Raw genomic sequence first — 24,238 nt, 5'->3', positions numbered from 1 at the left:
CAAAAACTACTAATACCAACTTCAGATAGAAAATTTTGCAAGAAAATTGAATGGTGAAATACTTTTGTCCCTTCTATTATAAACCATTTGAGCTGAAGGCTAACAAAGTCCAGGACCATCGCCATGCAAGGGTGTAAGATGAGGTTCTCTACCCATCTTTTCTGGTCTTCCTCTCATTATTTGCTTGTAATATGCCAGCCCTAGGAATTGAATGAGAACCTGATTTCATGGTTTTTAGGCTTGTGGATGATCTTACATATCTCACTTTTATAGCATTTTTGGCACCTGACCTTTTTAGAAGAATAAAACCCTAGCCAACTGAAACTCACTTTAAAGGATGACCTGAAGAATTGAGGTGAATTTTGGGGGGCAGAGGAACTTGGAAAAAAAAAACAAATGTCCATGCATTTAATACAAGTTATTCACCCAGTGCCCATACGAGAGCAATACTTTTCTAGGGAACAAAATGGGCTTGCAGATTTGTTGGCTTCCTATACTCCAGTTCTATTGATGGGTTGGAAGTTTTTCCCATGGCAGAGTACTCCTGAGGAGCTATCATTTATGCAAGCAACTCTTGAATCTGAGGGCAAGAAGAGAGACTTAGGTGGCGTTTGTTTTTTTACTTAATTCTAAATAGAACCTTAATACTTAATAATATTAAATATTAGATTGTTTGTTTTTATAGTATTTTATTTCTATTAAGTATTAAAAAGTAAAAAAAACCATTATGTTATTTTTTCTATTTAGAAAAAACCATATATTCTGGTTTTTTCTATTTAGTAAAAAGTTTATAATAAGTAACGAAAAAGTAAAAAAACAAACAACCTAAATTCTAAAACTAAATAGTTTTCAGTAAAAAACCAAAAAAACAAACACCACCTAATATTTTCCAAACCAGATATATTATACCAATTTTGCTTGTTTACAATATTTTAACCAATCCTTTGCACAAAATATTAAAATAAAGAAGTGTGTTTTCATATGCTGATTTGAATCATTTTGTCGTATTTCAAACTACATCATCCCAAAATATTTGTTGTTTCATGTACTTTATGGGTCATAGGTAAAATACCCAAGTAATGGTTACTCGTCTTTTAATGATATAAATACTACTTTGACTTAAATAAGTGCTACTTTGTTTGGAAGTATATGAAATTTTAATTATTTTTTGAGATTCCTCCTCTATTTTATTACAAAATTCTCCACCAAAATGAAAGCTATTTATGAAATGAAATATATAAATGTGATGCCTCCCCTGGCAGAGAACCACTCTTATCATCTTTACAGCTACAATGAGTAATAGTTCTGTTGCATGCTAGCTTAGCTGAGATCCAAAACTGCAAATTGGCCACTACATTGCTTCAGGATCACCTGAATTTATGGTATAATTCTTCAGACACCTCACTGCTTTTTCTGTACATGATCGAACTAATGTACAAAAATGAGTATAGAGCTCCCAGTTCTTTGGTTTGATCAGATGCTGAAGGGAAGAAACAAATGAGAAAAGTTAAGCCTGAAATTTATTTTCAGAAGTCATTCCCTCTGGTATAGTTATCAGGCTAACAGGAGTATTAAGAGAATCCAGCTCCCTAACTCCGTCGCCATGAATTCTGAACTTTTTTTCGACGAGATGGCGGGAAGAGGAGCTGCTGGATCTGCTTTTCAGCGGCAGCTGCAGACGTAGCCTGCAAAACACCATGAATGCCAAAATCTTCAGCATAGGTAAAAGGGCTTTGTTAAGTAGGATGCTTCATCCTGAGAGTTAATATATTGTTAATAGGATGAATGGCAGACATGTGATGCAATCATGTGACACCAGTTTAGGCAATCATCGGTTTAAAGCATATTCTTTTTCCTTTTTTATTCATGAGTGACAACCTTGCACCAACCAAAATTCTTGGTGTGTGTGAGATAACACTTGCACCCAGCATAACCATCAAGGGCTGTTAAAGAAACCCCAAACTAATCTGCTGCATGATGGAGGTTATGATATGTTCCTATGCATTTTGGCAGTTGAATTATTCAAGAAGGTTACAAACCTCGTTCATTTCTTTTCAGGTCATTTCTGTCATTGAGAAGCTGGAGAAAACAACACCTGATCTAGATTTACAAAGTTGGAGATCAAAAGACAAGGATTGAAACTCAAATTGATGATCAAAGTGTGTTGAAAGATTCAATCATTTTTGTCATTCCAGAAGAAACATTTTGGTCAAATTTCTTTTAGTTTTTGCTTAACTGAGGTTAGGGTTTTCCTTAACTGAGTTCAGAGACCCTATTTCTGATCTAGATCTACTTGCATAGAAGGTTAAAAACAAGAAATGCAGATGAAATTGAAAGTTGCACCTTCCAGGTCATGAATAGAAAGAAAGCTCTAGATAGCACACAAGCAAAGCAGCACCTAGTATTCAATTGTCCCATCAGCTAATAGTATGTAAGAAAACTAACCTAATCATACCCAACGCTCTTTGTTACCATTACTAGAAATTAGCTGGAGCGGCAAGTGATAGATTGATTTCCAGAATAGGAAATTTCATGGCAGAAGAGTATGAAGGTGTACTAAGCATTTTGGGGTGCCTTATTCTTTGGTTAATATTTCCTTTTTGCTTGCTTTGAAGAATAGCTCATCCTAGAGGCATGGCTCAAGTGGTAAAGGGTCAGGATGGGTTTGTGGAAGGTTCCACATCAAGTTCCGATGGGGACAAAAAAGAGGGGAGAAAAAAAGGAATAGTTCGTCCTTCCTAGTACCCTTAAAAAATTTAATTAAAAAAGAAAGAAAGAAAACCGAAACACTTCAAAGTGGTTTGCATACCCGAACTTTGAAGGAAAAACGATGTGTTTGTATTTCCACTCCAGTGAAAACTCTTACATCCATGCCAAGGCTGTCAACCCCAATCAAATTAGCTCCCTGTACAAAACAGGGTAAGAAATCAGAATTAGTAGCATCACACCACAAGCTAGCAAAAGTATGGGAATTATAGATTATCTTAACCAGTTAACCACAGTCTTAATATCATATTAATTCAGGGATAGCACAAGTGATAACATATCAAATTATTGTCTTGTGTTTTTAAGCCATAATCATAATCATAGATATCTAAAGCATCATCTTAATTTCATTCACAGAACTCCTAAGTACATTTATACAACCGAAGAGATGGAGGTGAAATGAATTCATAAAGTAGGAAGAGTTGAACCTGCAAGAATGCAACTACTTTAATCATCTCATCCAGGTTTATTCCATAACAATCGGAGTGACAACAAGCTATTTTAGCTTACATATTTAGATCATAGACAGAATAATATATGCTTGATTTAGCTCAAGTTTGCTGAATTCCTAATTCACAGTCAGCAACATACCAGGTCATGGTTTTACTACCTCTAAATAGTCATGATAGAGAATGAAATTTTATTATTTCACTTTTTAAATCCTACATTTCCAAAAATCTGTGGCCAAAGACATGAGTATCATGTTCCAAACACAGAACAGCAACTCCCAAAAATCTAGACAAGGAGACATAGCAATATAGTGTGGCTATGTGAATTTACTATACAGGACATACTTGTTTTTTATATTTTTTGCATGCATGAAGAACCATAGACACTAAAACAATGATGAGAGCAATAATTTCCCAACGTATTTTGAGTTTGTTCTTCTGCGCATATTAACAAAAAAAGGTGGACCTTTTTGTAAATGGCCAACCTTGTGGTGAACATGGGTATCAGATCATCAAGTCCCAACAATGTGTTATTAATACCAGGAAGCACCCTAAAACCAAAAAAAAAAGAGTACAGAATGGAACCTCATTTATAGTGAGGAAATAAATCAAAAATCGGATAGAGAAAGTTGAAGCATTAAGAAACAGTTTCTACCTCAACATGAAAACCCTTCTTTTTGCAGAGAGCTTTAAGAGCAACATTGAACCATGTCCCATTCTCAGTAAAGTGCTCTACAATTGCTTTAGTAGAGTGTACAAGAACATCAGGCTCAGCATCTTGAAAATCTTGCAAGCTAATAACTGACTGAAAAATTTGAAAGAAACTCAGAGTTACAAAATAAGAAGGTTGCATTTTGTGCAACAAGGCCCCTTTTCCCCAACAGAGGATTGTATGCAACATTTTAATTAAGTAAATATCTTTCAAATTCTACATATTTATTTGAACTATTATTTACAAATAGCATTTGCTTTTAAAAATCCCCCTACAGTCTGTATAATTGATTCAAACTCACAAATATAGCCATCATGAATGCAATATACGTGCCTGAATGCCATACACAGAAAACAGCTCAATTCTCATAATCTCCAATCTGTAGAAAGTTGATCTAGGGTTGTGTCCATCCCCTTTTGAACTAAAGCCCGTAATTTCTTCATCTAAGCAAAAATAGAGATTAATCAAATCAATGTTCAATTGCAAGAAACACTTTTATAGTTTAGAATGGTAATAGTATTTCTATTTAAATTAGAGTTCCTGTAGTTTAAAATTATAATAAGATGGGTAATCTAGACAGGCCATCAAGCCAAGAGTTTCAAACAAGATCAGTTTCTAATAGATGGAATAGCGGAAGCCATGAAAAAAGAATCACCCATCAGCTTCCTCGTCTTCTTTTTGTAAAAAGTCAGCTCAACAGCTTTCCACCATGTCCCAAAAGGTTTTAATTTAACAGAAATCTGTTACCCAAGAATTAGCCATAGAGAGGGTTTGGGGAATTGTAGACAAGTTCAATCCAGAATGTTGCAAATCCAATGGATTGTCTTAATTAAAATGCCATCCCATGTATGGATAAGATATGCATTAGACCCTCCACTCAAATGAAATGGTTGGTTAGTGCCAGAAAGCACAAGAGTAACTGGATGGAATCTTTAGACTAAACAGGAACTTTTTAAAAAATGAGGATGGCCCCAACTAGGAGACAAAACTGTACAAAGCAACCACTTAGAGGAGCTGCAACAGCAAGTGCACCTAGAGTTCCATGAAAAAGAAAAACATTCAGAACGGCCTCCAGAAATCACCAGTAGCTGGATGAGCACATATGCACACTAATCCGTTTCTTAATGTTTTTCTTGCATGATCTACCAGATTTGATAATCCCCATCAGTCCCTGACTCACTGTAACTAATTACAGTGAAAGATTAGGTCTGTTATGTCAATAAAATATTTGAAGCATCATAATATCACCCATAAGATACCTTTCCAGTCTGATGTGTAGCCATCACTATCTTCACAGCTAAAGAGCCTTCTTAAGTATGGTTCTTCATCAATGAAAGCAGGCCTCAGGCATCCCACCATAGAAATACCATTTGATGGATGGTCCATTTCTTTATTGTATTCCATGTTAACAGCCTACAAGAAAAGCATGAATTTAACAGATTATTATGGTAATAAATATGATCAACTTTACATGGTCCACAAATAAGAAGCTATAATTCAAGGAGAGTTAGCAACTGATTGTGAGGTCAAAAATGTCTTGGGTGATATATGGTAAAGAAAGAATTATAACAAATGAACCATTTGTATTTATTCCAAAGGCAATACCAAGTATGTATGACATATGGTTCTTTATTTTAAATTTATAAATAGAAATATTAGCCAAGAGAAATAACTCTCTTGCACTCTCTATTGCTTGTGACACTTGGTAGAAAGAAATGGGATCCTAATCAAATGGACAAGTATATTAACAAATAATTGAACCCTGATTAGAGTTTGGACACACTCAAAAATATTATTATCATCAGTTCGCATATGCACTAAGTGGTTTGTGGTTCTTCAACAATGTCTAAACTGGCATTTGGACACCTTTAAATTTTCCTATAAGAAACAAAAAATTTCATTGAGGCAAAGATGAATGCTCCTTATAAAAGAAACAGTAAGGATGAGAAATCACATAGAATATAACCACTTTCACTACAAGACTGAAAATTAAATCGGGGAGTTCAATATGGTCCTCTGAACTAAATCCCAAGAGAAGCCTTCTTCTAGCTAGGAGATATGATTCCTGGTGACAAGATGCATTTGACCAAGAATTATCTCACCCATGTGAACAATGAGAGAGAGAGAGAGAGATCATTATGAGAGATCCCACATACATGCACATTCACCCCACTTCCCTCTGACATCTGAAGACAACTCTAAACACAATTGTCATGGGATTTCCCCAATGAGAATTCAGTAAAGTTTAATTTCATTATGCTAAAAAGAGGGGACCTTGAATCAGAAGGCAAATCCAGCCTCAATTTATTGTACATGCATGATAAAATCCAATTCACTATAATAATAAATATTCCTGAAACTCTGCAGGCACAATGCCCGTAGAGAAGCCAAAAACATGTACTTTCCCATATCTTCCCTGGGATGCTGACTCGGCCTTGAAGACTAGCATTTCTTTTTCAAGCTAAAGGACCCAAATAAAAGTCAGTGAACCAATTCTCCACAAAGCTTTACCACTGACCAAAAGAAATTGCCATCAAAGTGGAGATTTCATCAGGGGCCAACCAAATGGGACCCGCCGAAAGGAGCAACATTGGGCAAATCATAATGTGTCAAGGGCTGCTCTTTTGTGTTTATTTAGGACTATTTGTGAGAAGAGGAATTGTAGATCATTTCAAAATGTGAAACAATCAGATTAGAATCTGAAAAACTTGTTCCTTCTTTTTGCTTTGGACTGAAAAGTCCTTATATGGGGCTCAAGGTCTATATTCGATCTTATTGATTGGTTGGGTACTACTTAATGAGAGGGAGTTGTTTTCCATTTCTCTCTTCTATGCCTTTGGCATTTGGTACCCTTTGTATACTCCTTGTATACTTTTGTACCCTGCAGTTTAGCCCAGTAAAAATATTCTAGATTGCCTATCAAAAAACTAAAACAATAGGGTAAACCAAATGAGTAAGGCAGAAATGAATAAAAAGATGATAGAGTCTCTTGTGCAGTGCTGCATGTCACAGAAATACTAAGCTGAAAGCTTTGTAGGGCTTTCTAGCAAGTCAATTTTCATTGGTGTGAAATTTTTTGCACACACGGACTATGTCAAACTTACACTTTTAGATAATTTGGTATTCTATATTGATTTAACTAGGATGTGGATACCTAAATTATTGGATTAATACATTGTGATAGGGAGTGAAAAGTGTCATAGAGACTAAATGCTGCTGCTTCTAGAGGACCAACACCTCCTCATTTAAGGAATCCAAAAGGTGGATGATGTGCAAAGACTGGAACAGAGCAGTTAGGTCTCAACTTCTGGATCATTTAGGGTTCCTGGAAACTAGGATCTCAGAAAAAAAGTAAACAAACTGGACATATAAATCTCCTCCATCTAGAGACATAGAGAAAGTGAAGGAAATAATAACTCAAGGGTGAATTCCCAGCCATCAATTCTTCCAGAAACAAGATCTAGCATCATTCCAAAAAATGGTTGTAATACAAGGGAGAAAGTGGGATAACCTATGAAATAGCTTTCCAGAGAAAACAATAAGTTCCCCTTTACCATTCCCACCATTCAGTTGCAACTCATCCCTATCAAAAGTTTGAAAAATAAATAAACAACTGCAATTTATACTTTGCCAAAATGCATTATAACCATTTTCCAATCAAGGCTCTAAGGGTCACACCCCAAGGAGTTCCACCCTCTCACACAAGCTTTCACCTAATCAAGTATTCATTATACTGCTTCTCCAAGCCAAACCAAAGGAAATCTTTATAGATCCTCTCTATCCTAAAGGCAAAGCTAAAGACCAATAAAAGTACATGAGAATATGAGCACAAACGAAACTGGATGAGGATGGTTCATGATTCCAAGGAGAAATAGGCTTTTTCCAACTTGTCTACATGTTGCGAAAATTTTTTCAATAACAGATCCTAATATGGAGGCCTTACGGTTAACTGAAATGCCATCCTTAGTCTCACTACCCTCACATCCTAGAATCCTAGATGTTCTATCAGTAACCTTCGGCTGAATGTTTATGCCCATTAAGGATATGTAAAGGTTGATTTTAAGGCTTGAGGTTTGCCCAGAAAGACAAATAAGAGGTTCAAATTAAGGATTTGGATTCCTGGCAGGAGGAGAATATGATGGTGCAGCAAACAACAGGGGGGACCTCAATCCTATCCTTACCAACGTCAAAACCCTAAATGGATTACAAGCCCTCAGCTCCAATGGGAAGTCTACTAAAAATGCCCACAAGTGGGGTGTAAAGGGGGACAAATACTCTCCCTATCTAAGGTTTCTAAGTGCTTGAAATGAACCTTAGGCCTCCCCATCAATTATAACAGCAAAAGAATCCAATTAAAGGCATCCTCCACATCCACCTCATTCATCAAGCCAAAAACCATTTCTAATGAGTGTATATAAAAACTCCCAATCAACATGGCCACAGTGTCAACGACCTTGAAAGAGTTTCCAGAGACCTGTTATATTGTGACACCCAATAGCTTCTGGAGACCAATTATATTGTAATACCCAATAGCTTCTAGAGACCAGTTATATTATGACACCCAGTAGCTTCTGGAATCTCCTAGTGCCATGATAAATACCTGTGAGGGATGTCATTTTAAGGAGGAAATGACACTGGGATCCTTAAAAGTCTACATTACACAGATCTGACAAAAAAAGGTCTACATTACACAGCACCTTTCTCCACCAGATTTCCTAAGCTCCTACGACACAATTAGCTACCAACAAAGCATCAAGGATCTGCAAACAACTACCTCATGAGAGGTATACATAGTTTCATGCCAATTGGACGAAAGGATTCATCCAGATTCAGCATTTAAGGCAAGTCTATTCAGTTATTCATGGCATTTAAAAAGAAAACATTTCTGACCATATACAGGATCATTTTTAGGATTTCAGGAAATGATGAGGTTTAGGGGTCATAAATCGTGGTAATGGCAAGTAACAGCTCCAAATTTGATAATTATTTGTATTCAAGTACGATGGGGAATCAAAAAAGGGAATCATTATATTCCCTTGTGCTGCCAAAGTGCCACCAAATGCATGTTACATAAACTTTCTCTTCTATGAAGAGTTTCCAGAAAGGGCAACGGCATTGTCAAAAACCTAGGAGTTACACGTCCTTGAAATTTGTTTTGTTATGATCGCATCACTTCTAATACTAAGTACAGATATATATTTCTCTTCCATCAATAACAATACTTTCTGCTTTCCTCTCAATAAAAAGGAAAATGCTGGGTATCACTATAATCAAGTTGTTGTCACAATTGAGCTAATTATGTCATAAATTCCCACAAATATATATATATATACTGAAAATTTCTACAATTTAGGATCTATTCTTTGGTGGAAACAAGGTCAAGAAAAGAAACAGATTCATGCTAATGGATTCTGCACATCATTGAGAGTCTAATATTATTAAGCTAGTTTATTGAAGAACTAACATATCAACAGCTCCATGAAGCTGTCACTGGAGGACAGCATCCCTAAAGCTTGAAGAAACCATCTTTCCTTCATTGTAAAGAAAAGAATTGTTATCAATAAACTGCTGCAATGAAAGAACAAAAGAAATTGGGTTTTTACAATAGGATTTGCAGGTATATTTTCCTGAAAAAAGGGAGCACTACACAATTTTTCTAGCAGCTAACACAACCAAGCTTCCAAGAACCATTCCCCCACCACAGTCCTAAATCCACACTGTATTCCTTTTATGTAGGATACAGATCCAGGTATTTAAAAAATGAAAGCATTTACCACTGCCTCCATCTCCTACAGAAGTAGTCACCTGTGCTGAATTAAGACATTTTTACTCTAGAGATGAACATATTGTAGAATCAATGTATATCATGGCTTTATTTATACCTTTCATACCAGTTTCTAATAATAAAAACCATAAATGTAAATGGATCTAAGACCAAAAAAGTGGTTGTCACTTACAGGAATAAGTGATATTACAATGATGACACCATTTAATGTTACTCATTGAAAGAACAGCTAGATATTACTCATCATTATGATAAGAAGCAGCTAGTGAAGCTGGTCAAATAATTAACCCAAGCAGTGATCACCTTTGTCAAGCACTTGGCGAAATAAATAGGATGAACCAAGCTGGAAGTATCTGGAATTCCCCAATCGACCGGAATGTCTGACATTTCAGAATCCTCAACCTGTTTCAAAATTGAAGTACATGTAACCAGTGTAACTCCAGGAAATCGAGAAATTAATTAAAAAGGAGATTTCCAAATTGGATCTAAAAATCAGAGATAATTATTAACCTCAAAGTAATCATCATCCAAAGAGATGTCGTCAGTACTGCCACTTTCTGAGATGTTATATTCGCCAGCTACCCTTCTGTTCTTGTATAGTGAGAGGTCCATTCCAATCAAAGCATTCTGACAGCAATGCAAGCATGTTAAATATCAATTTTAAATTTGGGAGCTTATACCACAACCACTTTCAACGACTTTTTAGCCCAGAAACACAACATTTTTTTATCAGAAACAAAGACACATTAGATATAGAGAAAAAGTACAAGAAAGCTTCTCCACTATACAAGGAAGCTCATACAAAAATTAGACTATGTATGGCTATAAATCAACTCCGAACAAAGCTCCTCTCATTGTTGTCCAACCCTTTTGATTTATAAACCAAACACCAATCAAGTTTCTTTTTTTGATAGGTAAAAGCAAATGTATTAAAAACAAAAAGTATACACATATACAAAGCAACCAAAGAGAAAGGAGGTGCAAATACACAAAAACTAGCAATCACACCCTAAGAAGAACCTAACCAATCCACAAAATCTAGCATCAATAAAGAACGATCCCCAATGTACCATCTAATCCAATCCCAAAATAGATACAAAAAGGAGCTTTTAAATGTTTGGTCTAAACTTTCACAATTCTTCCTCTTAATGGTCCAAAAAAAGGCATAAAGTAGCAACTTTCCAAGCCTTTTTCCTTTTTCTACCAATGAAAGAGCCTCCCCAACTCAAGAGCAACCCTCTCACCGAAGAATGCATCACCTACTATACATCAAATAAAGCAAAAATCAATTGTCACAAAATATGAGCTTTCAAACAATGCGGTAGAATATGATCACACGTTTCTTCTTCTTTTTTGCACATGTAGCATCTATTAGGCATCTTCCAACCCCTCTTTCTAAGATGATCCTGAGTCAAAATCTTGACCCAAGTTGTTTGCTAAGCAAAGAAGCTAACTCTAATAGAAGTCTAGGAGTTCCAAACTATACCATGAGGGAAAGGTTCCGCTCCCCTATTAGCCAAGGAGGAATAGAAGGACTTAACTAAAAAGACATCATTCTTTGTATCCCTCCACACCAATATGTTCTCGGAATCCAAAGAGAGGGAGTGATCATGCAACCTTCCAAAGAAGTTATCTGCTTCCTCCAACTCCCAATCATTCAACTGTCAAAAAAAACCTAGGATTCCAACTACCATCTTCCCAAACATCAACCACCCAAGCATCTTTAAAGGAAGGTATAACAAAAAGATCCAAGAAAGCATCCCTCAAAGATGAATCCTCACACCATCTCTCCTTCTAGAACTTCACCCTATTTCTATAACCAACCCTGAAGAGAGTTTTAACTTTAAAAGCCTCCCAACCATTTCTAATTGCCTCCCAACAATTACCCATTTCCAAAGGGGCTCTCTTTTAGTCACGAATCTCCAAGACCACTTTCTTAAAAGGGCTTTATTAAAGGTCAAAAGGTTTCTAATCCCAAACCCCCTTTCACTTTATCCAAGCACACAACAAATGGGGTTGTTAACCAGAGCTCCCCCTCCCCAAAGGAAAGCCCTTTGAATCTTTTCTAGTCTAGCCGCTACCTTTTTAGGGATGACAAAGAGGAGATGCTTTTTGTGCCAAGCTCATGAGAAGACTATTGACCATCTTCTTCTCCATTGCAAAAAGACGAGGGAGGTGTGGAAGTTGTAGTTGTTTTTTACCTCATTCAATGTGCTTTGGGTGTTCCCTTCATCGGTAAGGGAGACCCTCTTGGGATGGAATGGTGCTTGGGTAGGCAAAAAGTGCAGGGTGGTGAGGAAAGTGGGCCCTTTATGCTTGTTTTGGTCTGTTTGGAAGCCTAGAAATAGAATTGCTTTTGAAGATGGGGTGTTGTCCTTGCATGGGGTGTTGTCCTTGCATGGGGTGTTGTCCTTGCAAAGGCTCAAATGCCCTCACTAGTTAAGTCTGTTCAAGTTGCTAATGGGACTCCCATGCCGATTTCAGGAGTCAAGAATGTCTCACTTTCCCCCACACTCTCCATGTCCTCTGTCTTACTTGCGCCTAGTCTCTCTAATAGTCTTCTTTCTATTAGCAAGATTACCAACATCTCAATTGTTTTGTGACCTTCTATTCTACTTACTGTGTTTTTCAGGACAATCTTACAAAGATAACGATTGGCATTGCTAAGAAAAGAAGAGGTCTTTACCACTTTGAGGGGGCAAGGGAGTTACAATCTAAATCTAACTATGTTTTTCAAGTAGCAAGAGAGACGTCTAATAGAAGCTTTTATGGCAAAACCGATTAGGTCACCCATCTTTTGCTTATTTGGAACATTTATTTCCTCAATTGTTTCAAAATATTTCAGTTTCTAGTTTAAGGCGTGAACAATGCATTTATGATAAAAATCATTATATGCCTTTCAAAATAATTCTCAATAAAAGTTTGATTCCTTTTACCCGTGTTTTTATCGATGTTTGAGGTCCTTTTTCTACTCATGTTGCTTTGGGTCATAATACTTTGTTTCTTTTATTGATGATTGTACTAGGATGAGCTGGGTTTATTTGCTTAGGTCTAAGAATAATGTTCTACATGTTATTCCTCAATTTTCCAAAATGATTATCACACAGTTTAACACTTAGGTTAAGGTTTTTTCACGCTGACAATGGTCATGAATTTGTGAATCAGTCTCTTGCTAATTTATTCAAAGAAAATGGAATCCTCCAACTAGACAATGTGTACATATACACACCACAACAGAATGACATGGTAGAACATAAAAACCACCACATTCTAGAGGTGGCTTGGACTTTATGTTTTACTATGCATGTTCCAAAATGTTTCTAGGTTGAGGTTGTCGTGACTATTGTCTTTCTAATCAACCCCGCATGTTTGCTTGTGTCATTGATTATCAAACTCCTTTGTGAATATTATCACGGTTTCACTCGATTCCTTCTATTTTGAATCTTTGTCTTAAAGTTTTTGGTTGTATATGTTGTGTTCATATACACTCTCATCAAAGGAATAAGATTGATCCTCGTCTCTTAAATGTGCCTTTCTTGGTCACTCTAATTCCCAAAAAGGCTATAAATGATTTCATCCTCCCTACAAGCAAATACTATGTCTCCATGGATGTTCAATTCTATGAAAGGGAGTCTTATGTTTCTAGGATGTGTCTCTAGTTCCTCTTCAAGGGGAGATTAGTAGTAAGGAAAATGAAAGGTTATGGTTAGAAAAGAAGAGGTTATGGATTTCAAGTGAAGGGGAGGATTCAACTGATTTGGGAAAGGGGGAGTCTTTTGATACTCTCAACCCCATGGTAGTTGAGTTTCATCTAAGGAAAGAAGGGATGAAAGACCAGCCAAATTATTTCAACAAGCTAATACAAGGAAGAACAAAGATGCTACTATCATACCCCCTCCAGGCTCCAATACTCTTAATGATACTATAATGCCATCGGATGACTCTCCCAAGACTAATCTTAAGGTACATGATCCTTCACCTTTAACTTCTAAAACTGCTACCTTGAATCCACACGATGATGAAAAAGATAGGAGAAATCCTTTTCATGATCGTAAAGAACCTGATAGGTTGGGTTTCTCAAAATCGTCCTCTAATGTTGTCTATCCCATTTCTACTTTTGGGGTAAGCGGTGAGATGAGAGAGAGTGAGAGTGAGGGGTTTCGTGGGGTCGAAAGCAAAGAAGGGGAGTCTCGGGCGGAGAATCGCGGGAGGAGGAAAGGAAACAGAGTTGTGGTGGAATCGAAGCTGTTCGAAGTAGAAACTGAGGAGAGAAATGGAAAGCGCCATGTTGTGATCTCGGAAAGCAAGGGTGAGTTAGTGTCTTGGGTCCGACTGGGGCCGGCGAGCGTGGGATTGGTCTTAGAAGGGTTGTCTCAGTGTCTGAGGAACGGGGAAGAAGGAAGATGGGAGAAGGGCTGGAAGGAGAAAGGGAGATTTTATTCCATGGTGAGAGAGGCGAATAGGGCCGGGTGCTTCATCCGTCTGGGGGTGACGGACATGGAGAAGAGGAGGTTTGGTATTTGTATACCAAGAGGGGGGAAGGAAAAGGGAGGATGGCTTGCTGTGAAAGAGGCTCTACGGAGGGAAGGGTGTTGGCTCGATGAAAAGGAAAGTGACCAAGGAGTAAGGGAGTCGGGCAAGCTGTACGCGGAAGTGGTCAAGGGCTTAGAGCTCAGGGATACAACAAGGTTCAGAGTGGAGATAAAGGAGGAGGAAACAAAGAACAATGTGAGTAGATTGAGGCAATGCCTGATAGGCAAATGGAGCCCTAGCTCAGCGCGTGAAGAAGACCTGGCGTGCTTGGGGTGGGCAGCGGCAAGAGCGTGGGGTTTGAGAGGTAAGCTGGGTTTGGCTAGATTGGGGAAAGGCTGTGCCCTGTTGGAGTTTGAAAAAGCGGAAGAGGCCGAGAAGGTGTTAGCCTCGGGGGAGAGACTAGTGGGAGGGATCCAAATGGGTTTGGAGGTGTGGAGTCCGAAGTTTGGATGCGCTCCAGAGGGGGAAAATAGGAAGGAAGCTTGGGTTAGAATTGTGGGTTTACCAATTTCATTGTGGGTGCCGTCGATTCTGAAGAGAATGGGCGAGGCGTGCGGAGGTTTCTTGGATGTCGATCCTCTGACGGAGAGGAAGGAGGACATGGAATGGGCAAGGATCAGAGTAAAGCTGCCGGAAGGGGTATTGCCGAGTTCGATGGAGATAGGGGTGGAGGGGGAGGTGTACGCTGTGACGCTGTGGTGGGAGATCTTGCCGGAGATAAGGAAGAAAAAGGGGGATGGCCGAGACGGCTGTGGGAGACAGAGAGGGGAGGTTAGAGGTGAGGAAGAACCACGCGCGGGGTGGCGTGTGGGAGAAAATCTGAGCGTTGTACCCAAGGAACAGCGCCGGTCAGAAGATGGGACGGGAAAGCAGGTGAGAAATTTTGAAAATTGGGCTTTAGTTGGGCGGGCGAACCGGCAAAGATCCGGATTCGCAGGTGATGGGTCAAGCTCATCTGGTTTGGGCTGTGACCCAGAGGGCCAAAAGTGGGATTATGGTCAAATTACGCAAGGTGGGCCTGTAAATAAGAAGGTTGAATGGGCTGCAATGGGGAAAGAAGGTGGGCCGACTGAGGGAAAGGCATCTGATGGGCTTGAACTCTTATCTCATGGGCCTGCTATAAAGGTGGGGGGTGGCCTGGGCCAAATGAGGGTCCAAAAGAAGGGCATGGACTATGGAGATGGCTTGGGCCTAAAGCTGGAAGAGGAATTCATTAAGTGCCGAGAAAAGGAGGCAAATGGGATGCAGCAGCAGGCTCTCCAGTGTTCAGTGGCAGAGAGGGCGATCATGGATGAAGCCTTAAGGTATGGGTCTGTCTCTAATCTAAGGGTTGTGGAGTCTTCTTCTTCTTCTTCTAATTTTTTTGGTCGGACTCTGGAGAGGGAGTCTTGCGACCACTCTGGGGAAATAAGGGCGGGCCTCCAGAAGGAAAGCAAGATGGAGTCCGCAGCCTTAGGGGGGCCTTCAGTGAGTAGAGAGGACTGCTGGGACCTGATTGAGATTAATAGTGATGCTCTAGAAGTCCAGAACCCGGAATGCACTCCAGTTTTGATGGAGTCCCAGGCTCAAAGGAGCGAGAAGGAGACTAAATGGGAGGATAGCAGCTTGGCTAAATTTAGCAAGCTTCTGGGATTTTCAGTAGAAGGCCTGGAGAGAGAAATATTGGACTTTCTGTCCAAAATCAGAAAAAGACGGGAAAGGATCCATAGCAAAGGATTACTGGAAAAATCAAAGTTTGAAAGGGAGCTCAAAAGGTTGGAATGTTCAGTCAAATACAAGGGGAAAGACAAGAAAAATAGTCAACTAACAAGTAGAGGGGGCCAACTCTGTTTGTTTAATGAATCTTAAAATGTTGAGCTGGAACGTGAGGGGGGCAAATGATGTTAATAAAAGGAGAATTATTAAGTCTGTGATTAGAAAACAGAAGGTGGATTTGTTTTGTATCCAAGAGACAAAAATACAGTTGATGACGGATGGGATGGTGAAAAGTTTAGGGGTGGGGAGATTTTTAGACTGGAGAACTATTGAAGCAGCTGGGGCAGCGGGAGGCGTTCTGATTTGTTGGGACAAGAGGTCTTTGGAGCTGTTGGAGTGGGAGGAGGGCCAATTTTCAATTTCCTGCAAATTCAGAACTGTGGAAAATGGGGCAATATGGGTGTTCACGGGTGTTTATGGCCCTTTCACCAAAGAGGATAGGGAGTGCCTTTGGGAGGAATTTGGAGCCATAAGAGGGCTTTGGGGTGAACCCTGGTGTGTAGGGGGAGATTTTAATGTGATTCTCTCTCAAGGGGAAAGAAGCAGGCAGGGGAGGATTTCACCAGCCATGAGGAGATTTGCTCAGGTTATGAACGACCTTGAGCTTGTTGACCTTCCTCTTCAAGGTGGAACTTTTACGTGGAGTGGGGGGTTTCAAAATCAAGCCTGGGCCAGGCTGGACAGGTTTATGGTCTCACCCAGCTGGCTTGATCAGTTTAGGAATGTGACCCAGAAGAGATTATCCCGGCCCATATCGGACCATTTTCCAATTATCATTGAGGGGGGTGGTATAAAAAGAGGTCCAGTACCTTTCAGGTTCGAGAACATGTGGCTGAAAGTGGAAGGGTTCAAAGACCTATTGCGGAGTTGGTGGCAGGGGATGTCAGTGAGTGGAAGGGCTAGCTATAGGCTGGCTACAAAACTAAAGGTGGTTAAGCAGAATTTAAAGGTCTGGAATAAAGAGGTGTTTGGGAATCTGGAGAGCAATAAGATGGCTGCACTGCAGCAGGTGGACTATTGGGACCAAGTGGAAGGTGAGAGGGGCCTGACAGAGAAGGAGCTGTCAAGGAGAAAAGAAGTAAAAGATGATTACGCAAAATGGGTTAGGCTGGAGGAGATACACTGGAGACAGCTCTCAAGGGAGCTGTGGCTAAGAGAAGGGGATAGAAATACGGGGTACTTTCACCGAATGGCAAACGCTCACCGAAGAAGGCAGTCCATGGATAAAATAAAAATTAATGGGGTATGGCTTTCAGAGGAGCAAGATGTGAAGAATGGAATAGTAGATGCCTTTCAACGGTTGCTAACGGAAGACTCGGAGTGGAAGGCAGATATAGGGGGGTTAGACTTGAACCAGATTAGCCAACAAGAGGCGGACACCTTGGAGCTCCCCTTTACGGAAGAGGAGGTCCATTTGGCCCTTATGGGCATGAATGGGGATAAGGCTCCCGGGCCGGATGGTTTCACGGGGGCCTTTTGGCAATTCTGCTGGGAGTTTGTAAAGGAGGAGATTTTGGAGATGTTCAAGGAGTTCCATGAGCAAAAGGCTTTTCTCAAGAGCCTCAATACCACGTTTCTAGTCCTAATCCCAAAAAAAGGAGGAGCGGAGGAGCTAGGGGATTTCAGGCCGATCAGCCTAGTGGGCGGGCTGTATAAACTCTTGGCTAAGGTGCTGGCCAATAGGATTAAAAACGTGGTTGGTAAAGTGGTCTCTTCAGACCAGAACGCTTTCGTCATGAATAGGCAGATTTTGGATGCGTCCCTAATAGCAAACGAGGTGATTGACTCATGGAAGAAAAGAGGGGAAAAAGGCCTGATCTGCAAGTTAGATATTGAAAAGGCGTATGACAGTGTGAATTGGAAGTTTTTGATGAGGGTTATGCAAAAAATGGGGTTTGGGGTTAAGTGGAGAGAGTGGATATGGAGTTGTATTTCCACTGCAAAGTTCTCAGTGTTAATTAATGGGGAACCAGTTGGCTTTTTCTCCAGCTCTAGAGGACTTCGGCAAGGCGACCCCCTATCCCCATACTTGTTCATTATGGGGATGGAGGTGTTGAGCGCCTTTATTCGGAGGGCTGTGGAAGGGGGCTGCATTTCCGGGTGCAGGATTCAGAGGGGCAGGGGGCAAGCTGTGAACATTTCCCACCTTCTTTTTGCGGATGATGCCATAGTCTTCTGTGAGGCTAAGAAAGATGATATGACTTTTTTGAGCTGGATTTTATGTTGGTTTGAAGCCGCTTCAGGGCTGAGGATAAATTTGGCTAAAAGTGAGATCATTCCCGTAGGGGAGGTGGAGGAGATTCTTGAGATGGCGGTGGAGTTGGGATGCAAGGTAGGTAAGTTGCCTTCAACTTATCTGGGATTGCCCCTGGGTGCGCCCAATAAGGCTGGGAGCGTGTGGGATGGGGTGGAGGAAAGGATGAGGTGGAAGTTGGCCCTTTGGAAGCGGCAATACATATCAAAGGGCGGAAGAATTGCACTCATAAAGAGTACCCTGGCTAGCATGCCTCTTTATCAGATGTCCCTGTTCCGTATGCCTAGGGTAGTGGCAAGAAGACTAGAAAAGTTGCAAAGAGACTTTTTGTGGGGAGGGGGAAGTATGGAAAGAAAAGCCCACCTTGTCAATTGGGAGAGGGTGTGTATGGGCAAGGAGAAGGGGGGATTGGGGTTGAGGAAGTTAATCCCTTTGAACAAAGCCCTTCTTGGAAAATGGGTGTGGAGATTTGCTAATGCTAAGGAGGAAATGTGGAAACGTGTTCTTGTGGCAAAATATGGGCAAGAGGAATTTGGGTGGAGGACTAAGAAGGCAAATGGGGTTTTTGGGGTTGGGGTTTGGAAGGAGGTCATGAAAGAAGCTGATTGGTGTTGGGACAAAATGAATTTTAAAGTCGGAAAAGGCACCAAAATCAGGTTTTGGAAGGACCCTTGGTGTGGGGAGGTGGAGTTGGCTCGTAGATTCCCTCAACTCTTCAATATGGCTGCCCAAAGGAGTGCCACTGTGGGGGAGTTATGGGACCACAATTCTGACCTAGGAAGTTGGAACTTAAGGTTTTTGAGGGGCTTTAATGATTGGGAGCTGAATATGGTTGTTGAATTGCTACAAATCCTAAGGAGTCAAAGAATCACCATGGAAGAGGACTTGGCTCTTTGGAAGGGGGGGAAGAATGGGAAGTTTGAAGTTAAGGAAGCGTATGAGCTGCTGATCAGCCATAGTACCCTGCTTTTTCCGAAAAAGGGCATTTGGGTGGAGAACGTTCCTTCAAAGCTTGCGTTCTTTGCGTGGGAAGCTACTTGGGGGAGGGTTCTTACGCTTGATAGGCTACAAAAGAGAGGGTGGCAGCTTCCTAATCGCTGTTACTTATGCGGCATGGATGAGGAAAACGTCAACCATCTCCTTATACATTGTACAGTGGCTAAAGTGTTATGGGGGATTGTCCTTGGCTTAGTTGGAGCCCAATGGGTCTTCCCAGAATCTGTAAAGGAGGTGATTGTTAGCTGGAAGGGTATCTTTGTGGGAAAAAAGAGGGAGAAAATTTGGAGATCCATACCGTTATTTATTTTTTGGACGGTATGGAAGGAGAGGAATAGATTAGCATTTAGGGGGGGGGAGTTAGCTATTCAAAGAGTTAAGCATTCTTTTGTTTGTAATTTGTGGGGGTGGGCAAAATTGTATAGTGGTGCGGAGTCTCGCTCCCTTATAGGTTTCCTGGAGTGGATAGCCTCCAGCTAAGGGTTGGTTGGTTTTTTGTTGTTTTTTTGGTAAGCTTGTGAGGCCCCGTCGCCTTGTATACTTCCTGTATACTTTGAGGCGTTTTTGCCTTTTGATAATATATGTGTTTGCTTATCCAAAAAAAAAAAAAAATTGCTTATTACTAAGTAATACAAAATAATTTTGAGAAAGGAAACACCTTTCTAAACAAACTAAATGATCAAATAATGCAATAACTAAAATGCAAAAGATGAATAGACATACGTAAAGATAAGGAATGTAGATAACAAGAAAAAAAGATTGAGAGCTTGTTTGGGAACTGTTTTCCAAACTCGAAAACACTTTCGACAATTTTTCGATAGAAAACAGTTTTCTGATAACTAATTCTTAAACAAGGTGTTTTTTGAAATCATATTTTAATTGTTTTCTCTGGGATGCTTTATAAAATAAGTGCATATATATGGAGAACGATTAAAAAAAAAAAAAGCAGTACAGATAAAAGTTATTTAAAATAAATATTTAAAAATATAAAAAATTGGTAAAGAGCATTCCAAATTTCCAATCAAACTTTTGTTCTAGAAAACAACATGAACTTGTTTTTGAAAACTGTTATCAAAAACTAGTTTTTTGAAAACTATTTTTGAGAACTATTTTCAAAAAACATTCCCAAACAGACATTGGTAAACTGAAAACTAACAATTGCAACAAAACAATCTGTGATAAATTTTGACTAAAGCAATTTCCAATCCCAAGAAGGAAATTATTATTAAAAATGTATCTCAGGACTTGTATGGCTTAATGGATTTCTAAAAGTTTAATTGCCTCACACCAAATTTGCCCACTTATGCATGAATCTCCAACTAACACAATTCTTAAGTTACTGTGCAAACAATTAAAAAGCATGCATGGTCTCACCACAGGATTACTTGCTCCAGGATCTTGCAAGATATTTTGATCATCGAAAATTTGAAAAAATATATCTGAAAAAACAAAGATGATGTGGATGAAAAAAATACTATGGCTGACATTATAAAATAAAATAAAAAAATACAGAGATTAAACAGGTGAAAAATCAAACCTCCAAAATCATCGATGATATACTGAAATTCAGCCCATGAGATGTGGTCATGTGGCTCAGAATGTACTATCCTAGGCAATAACAACAAAGCACTGCCGTTGGCCTAAGATAAAAAAGGAAAATTTTTACTGAATGCTCCACATGAAGACAAGTTAGCAGTGGCACAGTAAATAATAAGTAAATTGATAATTGTTCAATTTTTTTCTCCACATTAAATATAAATTCCATAAGTCATATAGTGGGTAAAAAAAATAGTTCTATTATATGATGGAAAACACCAACACATGCACTTTCACACCTCGACAGTTGTCCTAGCAGCTTCAGCAGCAGTCAATCTTTTTTCTTGGATTCTTTTGCTCTCCTTCAATTCCTCAAGAGGATGGTAGCCTTGATTTCCCATATACTTAGGTGAATCCGGAACTGAATCTGAATAATCTGCAGCAACCTGAACTTTTGAAAGGCAATAATCACGTCCTGCAGGCAACCATTGGAATTGTGTTGATCCAAAAATTTGTTTCCTGCATTGGAAATTTAACAGAAAAGACCTTGTTAGGACAATGAGTCTACTACACCATATGTTGGCAATTTTGTTTCAATTTATTTTCTAGCTTAGGAAACTTTTTAAATAGTGACTTACTTTCCACTAAAGATCCAAAGTTGTTGCTGGTTCAACCAGAAAGTCACAAGTAACTCTAAAAAGATTTGTTTAGCGGCAAGTTAGGTGTTTAAAAGGTTAAAGTGGATCAGCATATTTTCAGTAAATCAAAATTGCTTCAATTGTTGTTTTGGAAAAACAAAGGACGGTCAAGCGGTGGAAATAGAGCTTGTGCTCCAGCGCTTATCCAACTCCGAAGCACCCAAGGCACTTGAGCAGTAGGTGAGTGCAATCAAGTGCTCATCCAAAATCTATCAAAATATGGTAGAATATTTTTTGAAAATTCACAAGTCTTATTTTTGGTAAATTCTAGATACCAATCTCCTAGAGCCTATAGGTCAATATAAACCCTCCTTTAACCCTTTTTTGGTTGGACATTTATTGAGAGGTTTAACCTAACTTTTTTTTTTTTTTAATAACCAAGGAACCTTCTATGGTCAAGCTCTTAGGTACTGACCGTCATGCAACAACTAGCACCAGATAAATTCAGGATATCATCAATGGTAGGATTTGAACCCAATACCATGTGTCACTTACTGGGACCACACTTCCCAGTGTTCGCCCTGACCAACTGGGCTACCTTAGCGGGTTGGGAGGTTTAACTTAACTTGTCCTATCATTCCTAATCTTTTGAGAAATATTCAAAGATTGAATCTTGGGTTGTTGGAAGACTTATATCCCTTTAGTGAGGCTGAGGAGAATTTAGTGGAACAATGAAAGGTTACTACGTCATAGACATAGATCAAGTTGTAAGTTCTAGAGAGAGAGTCTTAGGGTAAGCAATCAGGTAATTCTATGTGACTTGATATCAAATAATGGATTTTAAATTAGAGGTCTTAGACCCCGTGGTTTTTTTATCTCCATAGTTTGTGTAGGGATTTTCCATATAAAAAATTCTTGTGTCCTATGTTTTATGATTTTGATTATTTTGTTTATCCTTAATATTATCCTATAATTAATTTGGGTTAATAATTTAACTCTAAAATTATAATCTTTTTAAATACACTCATTCTCCCCCTCCGGTTGTTACCCTACTAAACAACAGTTTTTCAAACCTTGGTGAAAAAAAATTTCTAGAATCCAAGCAATATAAATATGAAATGTTCCATGCTATGACTAAATTTTGTGATTAACCTAAACCATTTGTATTATAAAACTTATTAAAAAAAAAAAAAAAAAGAGAAATTCCATGCCACATTACCATGTTATAGTAATTTATTCCATGTCATCCATACCTATCAAAAAACAAAAAATTATGCCATGTCATCCATACTCCATTTTAACTTAAAAACCTAAAAACAATTCTATGTAACACATACCATCTGTTCTTTTAACTAAGACACCCATAAGCAACAAATATTGCTTCTTTTCATCCAATGATTTGTTTCTTATTGTAGTTATTTAACAAAAATGTGGATTCCAGTTTTTTTCTTAGCATTTCCATCACTTTCCCAAAACCCATAGTTACCAAAATTACTAAAATCATAAAACTGATAAACAAGGGAAAACCCAAATAAACATTCCATGTACTAAATAAGAAATCAATACACACTATAATTGAGAAAGGCAGACATTAATAGACCTTGCACCAGTGAGATTGGGAACCAATCGACCATCAAAAGACCTGTTCCAACAGCTAATGGCTCTGCATGATGTCGAACAGCAAAACCCTTCTCCTTGACAACTATGACAATAGGAAAGACCTGAAAGAAACCATCCAAAATAATAACTAATATATCTTGACTCATGGTATATTGTGCAACTATGCCAAATCCATTTTTAGGTGAATACTAACAAACATTCTATATGGAAAAAAAAAAGTATTATTATTATTATTTCTGTTCAAATAACAACAATAGATGAAGAACACAAGAAGCAGCAACAGTGGGAAACTATATCTTCCGTCTGCATTTGGTTTCGGAGCGATTTGAGAAAAATAGAAGATCGTAAATTTCAAAAAAAAAAAAAAAGCACCAAAAAGAGATCAGAAAAACACCTCAACGAAGAAAATTTTACTAGGGGTATCATGATTTTAGTTTTCTCGAGAAGAGCCCAACTTCTCTCATTTTCTGTTCCAAATTTCTCAGCAGCCAAACAGGGCCCCCTACAATGTCTCGCGGGTCACCAAAAAACACACGCAGAAACCCAAAGATCAGCATAAACCCCACTATTCTCCTCCTATTTCCCCAAAACACATGTTCTTTTCACATAATACTCATGAATAAAATGCCGATTTAAAACAAATAAATGAATGAAAGAAAGAGATTTCAAAGGATAAAATTACCAAGGGAGAATGAAGGAACAGCTGCAATGGCCATTGATGGAGAAAGAGAAGAGAGGGCTCAGAAAGAGGCAAGAGGCTTTTAGCATGGGGAAACTGGATTTTTGTTGGACTCGCCCAATCAATTTCTAAGTCAGAAAGATTTCCTGAGGGGCTTTGCTTCTGTGTCTGACGTGTAAGGACCAAGGAGTTTAGAGGCACGTGTGTTTTAATGCTGGTCTGCCCAACTGGCACGTGATCTTCACCCCTCCGGGCACTGCGGGCACTCCTATAATGCCACTGCCACTTCTCATTTCCAATATTATTATTATTATAAAATTATAAAATAAAATAAAATAAAATAAATGAGCAAATTACCTCATATCAAAAACTCTTATCAGATTTTCAAGTATTCGACTTGAAATTTGTGTCAGATTTTTATTATACATGATTTTTTTTAAGCTTTTTTTAATTTTATTTTATGATTATTATTATTTTGTATTTTTTAAGTCCACATTCACCATTTTCCAATAATT

General features: G+C 38.8%; 1 protein-coding gene across 5 annotated transcripts; it reads right to left on the bottom strand.

Annotated features, from left to right (window-relative positions):
* Positions 1-1,134: 1,134 nt before the first annotated feature.
* On the bottom strand, positions 1,135-23,896 carry LOC100253226 (uncharacterized protein At3g49140). Of its 5 annotated transcripts, none has more exons than XM_059737066.1 (13): positions 23,727-23,896; positions 23,025-23,145; positions 21,086-21,305; positions 20,788-20,890; positions 20,625-20,689; positions 10,223-10,339; positions 10,016-10,114; positions 5,187-5,340; positions 4,257-4,370; positions 3,871-4,016; positions 2,810-2,905; positions 2,040-2,100; positions 1,135-1,685 (listed from the first exon to the last, which is right to left on the bottom strand). In XM_059737066.1, the coding sequence occupies exons 1-13, from the start codon at positions 23,758-23,760 to the stop codon at positions 1,663-1,665; spliced, it is 1,353 nt and encodes a 450-aa protein (XP_059593049.1). In that variant the 5' UTR covers positions 23,761-23,896; the 3' UTR covers positions 1,135-1,662. The 5 variants fall into 5 exon arrangements, with proteins under 5 accessions (XP_059593049.1, XP_059593052.1, XP_059593048.1 ...); XM_059737069.1 differs by lacking the exon at positions 2,040-2,100 and adding an exon at positions 23,439-23,546 and having other exon boundaries at positions 23,727-23,894; XM_059737067.1 differs by having other exon boundaries at positions 1,499-1,685; positions 2,040-2,095.
* Positions 23,897-24,238: the final 342 nt, after the last annotated feature.

This window comes from Vitis vinifera, chromosome 5 (genome assembly GCF_030704535.1).
Source record: "Vitis vinifera cultivar Pinot Noir 40024 chromosome 5, ASM3070453v1".
Classification (NCBI taxonomy): Eukaryota; Viridiplantae; Streptophyta; class Magnoliopsida; order Vitales; family Vitaceae; genus Vitis; species Vitis vinifera.
The sequence above is the reverse complement of the archived record's forward strand: the minus strand, read 5'-3'. Positions and strand labels throughout refer to the sequence as shown.

What these genes read in the sequence shown, in the direction of transcription:
- LOC100253226 (XM_059737065.1), bottom strand. Translation starts at nt 23,760, where the DNA reads ATGGCCATTGCAGCTGTTCCTTCATTCTCCCTTG. An exon ending in TGTTCCTTCATTCTCCCTTG is followed by an intron (nt 23,146 to 23,726) that starts GTAATTTTATCC and finishes GGTTTCTTTCAG; the next exon opens with GTCTTTCCTATTGTCATAGT. An exon ending in TCGCCAAGTGCTTGACAAAG is followed by an intron (nt 5,341 to 10,015) that starts GTGATCACTGCT and finishes CTTTTCTTGTAG; the next exon opens with GCTGTTAACATGGAATACAA.